At 31.7% G+C, this 4,794-nt stretch overlaps 1 protein-coding gene across 1 annotated transcript; it reads left to right on the top strand.

Annotated features, from left to right (window-relative positions):
* Positions 1-1,285: 1,285 nt before the first annotated feature.
* LOC106107029 (GPI inositol-deacylase) lies at positions 1,286-3,966 on the top strand. Its single transcript, XM_013287707.1, has 4 exons — positions 1,286-1,460; positions 1,863-1,984; positions 3,032-3,166; positions 3,714-3,966. The coding sequence occupies exons 1-4, from the start codon at positions 1,335-1,337 to the stop codon at positions 3,949-3,951; spliced, it is 621 nt and encodes a 206-aa protein (XP_013143161.1). The 5' UTR covers positions 1,286-1,334; the 3' UTR covers positions 3,952-3,966.
* The last annotated feature ends 828 nt before the right edge of the window (positions 3,967-4,794 follow it).

Below are 4,794 nucleotides of genomic sequence, written 5' to 3' on the forward strand. Positions count from 1 at the left end.
TTTTTTCTTGTATGTTTTATACACTTTTATAGACTTGAGCAGGAATTAACTAAATAATATTTAGTTATAAAATGTCTCACGAAAGTTTAAATAATTTAATTAAGCATGAATTATTAATTTATTTTGTTTTATTCCTATGCTTTTTAACATAATTGGTAAGATATAAAATAATGCTTATGTAATCCCATATTTTTCAAATTCTGTTCTGAATGTTACGTACATGTAATAATTTTAAAGTTAGATTCTTTAAAATTTTAGGTAAACTATAAACCAATATACAAGTAAGTATATGATAAACTAATGATAATATATTTTTTATATTTGTGTTATATCTTAATTGATAGTGATATCGTAATGCGAATTATTGCCACGAGTTGTAAAGCAGATATTCATTTCAAGAATTTTCATCATGACCTAATTTTTTTTATCTAATTATCTTTTAAAAAAATCACGTAAACAATCATGATAAAATAATTTCGATTAGACATGTGCATTTTAAAATTAAAGTAACTAAAAATAAGTTACTATTGATTTGTTCTCTTTAAGTTTTAGTTTCTAATAGCTTTCGCCCGCGACTCCGGTCGCGTAGAATTAAAAAAAAAAACAAAAGTTTGTGTTTTCCCAGGCTATCCACTACATCTATACCAAATTATCGAAATCCTTTCAGCAGTTTAGGCTACAAACTCTAACATCCATTCGTCAATCTAAACTTTCGCATTTATAAAATTAGTATTATTAAACTTCTACATTGACATGAAATCTCATATAGGCCAGTAACTATACTGGCCAAAAGTATGCTAGGTGTTAAGTTATTGTACACGCATAGCATTTGACACACAGTTTAATATACGTCAATGCATTGCATCTGTCTATATTAAAGTTGTTTGTGAACTGGTGATAAATCTCCGATGAAAAGTTTGACATCTACGTAGATAAACGGATTATATGCATAAAATTGTTATTTATTTTGAGATGTTTTTATCTACATTGTTTTTATTGTTTGCGAAAATTACGTAAATACGTGTTGTTGATAATATTATGTTATTTTTTGTTCCTTGGTATGTTTTATATTGATAGTTCAAACTATGTTATTCTCTGACATATACGAAAGATGTACAAACCGATTCATATATTATATCTACTCTTTTAGTTACATGATTCTTCAATAAAACCTTCATAAACTGTCTTTTTAGTACGTTGTACTTCTATGTAATATTTCTAAACTACACAATATACAAAAAAAATCTTCATTTTTATTTAATAAAAATACTATTTTGTCGAATTTTCAGACTACCGCTATTCCCGGAGTATGGGTGTCACCGGATCACGTCAGTATGGTGTGGTGCAAGCAACTTGTGATGGCAATAAACCGATATCTCTTTGATATCGTCGACATAAATACGATGCAAATATCAGAAAACCCGCAACTCTTAATGGCTAAAGCACGTCAATATTTCGAGGTAATCTTCATACGTATTAATTGAACTAGATCCAGAACGATATTTTAGGCCAATGTTTTAACGTAACTGACAATGAGTACAGTTGGTCAATGTACATTTGTTTTTAAACTTTGTGACCTGGTGTAACACTTGGCTATTGTCTTACATTGTTTTGTCATCTGTATCTACACTAATCGATACCTAATAAAATAAAGAGGAAAGATTTGTATTTTTGTATGTATTGAAATAATTCAAAACGTAACATAGGCTGTTTTTTATTGTTTTTCAATGTCACGCGGTTTCAAACAAAACATAGTTAGTTATAATTATTTTGAACAGATCACTTTGGAAGCTTGATGTCTCTCGTATTTTTGATTGATTATATGTTTAAACTAAAAATAATTATGATCATAAACTTTTCAGGCAAATCGTTCGATGACTCTGAAACCAGATATAGTCCGTCCAGATGTTATTTTGCCAGCTGACGCATTTTGGTATGAAGATAATCGGAGAATTTATCAAATAAAACGACCTGATATTGACAAGTAAGATCGCAGTATTACGATTCCAGGTATAATATTGCAGGTTGAAAATAGGTGTAGGTGTAACATGAAATAAGCTCTCACAATGTATCAATTAACTTTGGTAGTATAAAATAGTATTTAACCTTATTCTGACCTCATAATAGGTTAGTTTATAAAATATGAAAAGAACAAGTTATTGAACAATTCGCTTTACACTAAATTGTTTCATTTTCTTCCTTAAAATCAGTATCGTGTTATAGTACCAATGTCAGGTATAAATAGCAATTTTCAAATATGACATACAAATTACGTAAAGCAAGTCAGAATAGAATTATTACAAATTTGGATATATGCCAGAATACACGTGTTAGGTACTCGATGGTTGCATATTATTAGTACGAACGTCACTCTGACGTCATCAATCGTAATTGTAACTAACGAATGAAGGCTTCAAAGGACATTGTACAAGTAAATTTAATTCAACGATTTTTATGATATTTACAATTTTGACAGCAATTTGTATTGTTATGTCTTCCTGCACCAGTTAGTCGTTTTATTTCTTGTTCCTTATTTTAAATAGTGTTTAATAATGCAATATGACAATGAATTACTAATATAATAATGCAATCTATAATAGTTATTCCATAATATAAGCCAGGTATTGTAAATATTATCAGAATTATCATGCGTCAGTAAAATTATTTATTAATGATATCACAGTGATATATCATAAAATATAAACACATTACTGTGTTTGCTAAACCCATTAGATTTGAGAATTTGAAGCAATGACTCATAAAAGTAAATAAAACGCTGATCGCTTGAAACAGCACAGCTGAGCAAATATTACGTTTTTCAATTCTTAAAAACTTTTGAGGTATTAAGGGTCTGTCCCACCAAATTGTACCATAAATTGTCTGATAACAATCCAACGTGTAAAATATGTGATGGAAATATCGGATTTTGTTCCATAGAGCTATCTGACCCTTTATCAGCCGGTGGTGGGACATGCCCTAAATCTAAACTAAATTAAACTGTATAATATTGTTTATAACTGTTTCGTTTTAGGGTAACTTTCTTAATGATCCGTTTGGCGAAGTTTCCTCAGAATAGATTTGTTGCGATTGAAACGGTTAACGTGAACGACAAGGATTGGATATTCGGATGCAACGCGGCGTTCACACACAACACTTATAGACATTGGTTAGTTACTAAAATATATTATTTATATTCTATACATTTGAAAAAAAATCGTAAGAGATAATTTCATAGATAGAATATTATTTAGGTAAAATTATATTAATAGTCTAATGGTTCTGGGTATGGATTTACGATAAGGTAGTCGAGGGTTCGACTCCCGCCATTCGTCTTGTAAGCCATATCGAAGCACAAGCCTAGTGTTTAGTTGGAATGTTAAAAGAAGTATTATTAAAATAACAACAAATCTACCTTATAGAATTAATTGTTTACTAAGGACTAATCATACTTCATACTAATATTATAAATGTTAAAGTTTAGATGGATGGATGGATGCTTGTTAGAGTTTGTAACCTAAACGGCTGAACGGATCTCGATGAAATTTGGCATAGATGTAGAAGATAGTCTGGAAGAACACATAGGCTATTCATTTTTGTTTTTTTCAATTCTACGCGGACGGAGTCTCGGGCTAAAACTAGTAATACATAATCTATACTAAGTTACTTTTTAAGTAACCATTAACGATGATTATTTCGTTATTTTCATATTATAGCAAACAAGCCACTTCATTATCAGAATTAAGTCGATGGAGTGGTTCAGCGAATGAATCTGAACGTAGGAAGTTGGCAACAGTAGACCTGCATGCTCTAAAACAAGCATACCCTGGCTGGTCGCATGTCGTTGTTAGAGTATCTCCAACTAAGAAACCGGTAAGTAAAATATATAGTTTTACTAATATTGTAAATCCTTTAGATGTATGGATGGATGTTGGTATCTCCCGAACGGTTTAGTAAATCTAGATGAAATTTGCCATAGATGTAGTATAGTCTGAAATAACAAATAGGCTTACTTAAGTTTTTTTTAAGATCTAGTTTTAATCATACTTCATACTATTATAAATGCGAAAGTTATGATGGTTGGATAGATGGATGTTTGTTAGGGTTTGTATCCTAAACGGCTGTACGGATTGCGATGAAATTTGGTATAGATGTAGAGGATGGTCTGGAAGAACACATAGGCTTTTGTTTTTTTTTAAATTCCACGCGGATGGAGTCGCGGGCGAAAGCTAGTACAGGGTGTCTGGTGGCAGATTTATATTTTCAAAATTAAAAAAAAAAATACTATTCAACATAAAGTTTTAATCAAATTACCAAAACACAGGGTACAAATGCGGATTTCATTTTTTAAAAATTATGTCATCTAAATGTCTTCCATCTTTTTGTATACACTGCTCAAAACGAAGCCTCGTATTCCGTGCTACACGCTGCAGTAAGCTTGGTTGAATCGCGCTGATTTCGCGCCGAATATTTGCCTTTAAGTCCAAAACAGTTCGCGGTTTATCGGCGTATACTCTCTCCTTAAGGTAGCCCCACAAAAAAAAATCCATTGGCGTTAGGTCGGGTGATCTTGGGGGCCAAAGGATGTCCCCAAAACGACTAATAAGTTTTCCAGGGAAATTTTCCTGCAGTAAATCCATTGAAGGTCTGGCTGTGTGTGCGGTCGCACCATCCTGATGAAACCACGTGTGTGATGAGAAAGATGGATGAGCTCGCAGGTTCGGCAAAAAAAAATCCGTTATCATGAGTCGATAACTCTCACCATTAACATTTATGGCTTGGCCTCGTGCATTTTCA

Source organism: Papilio polytes, unplaced genomic scaffold (assembly GCF_000836215.1).
Source record: "Papilio polytes unplaced genomic scaffold, Ppol_1.0 DF822067.1, whole genome shotgun sequence".
In the NCBI taxonomy this organism is placed as follows: Eukaryota; Metazoa; Arthropoda; class Insecta; order Lepidoptera; family Papilionidae; genus Papilio; species Papilio polytes.

Coding starts and splice junctions, on each gene's coding strand:
- LOC106107029 (XM_013287707.1), top strand. CDS start 1,335: ATGGTGTGGTGCAAGCAACTTGTGATGGCAATAAACCGATATCTCTTT. Junction 1,985..3,031: donor AAACGACCTGATATTGACAA/GTAAGATCGCAG, acceptor GTTTCGTTTTAG/GGTAACTTTCTTAATGATCC. Junction 3,167..3,713: donor CACAACACTTATAGACATTG/GTTAGTTACTAA, acceptor TTCATATTATAG/CAAACAAGCCACTTCATTAT.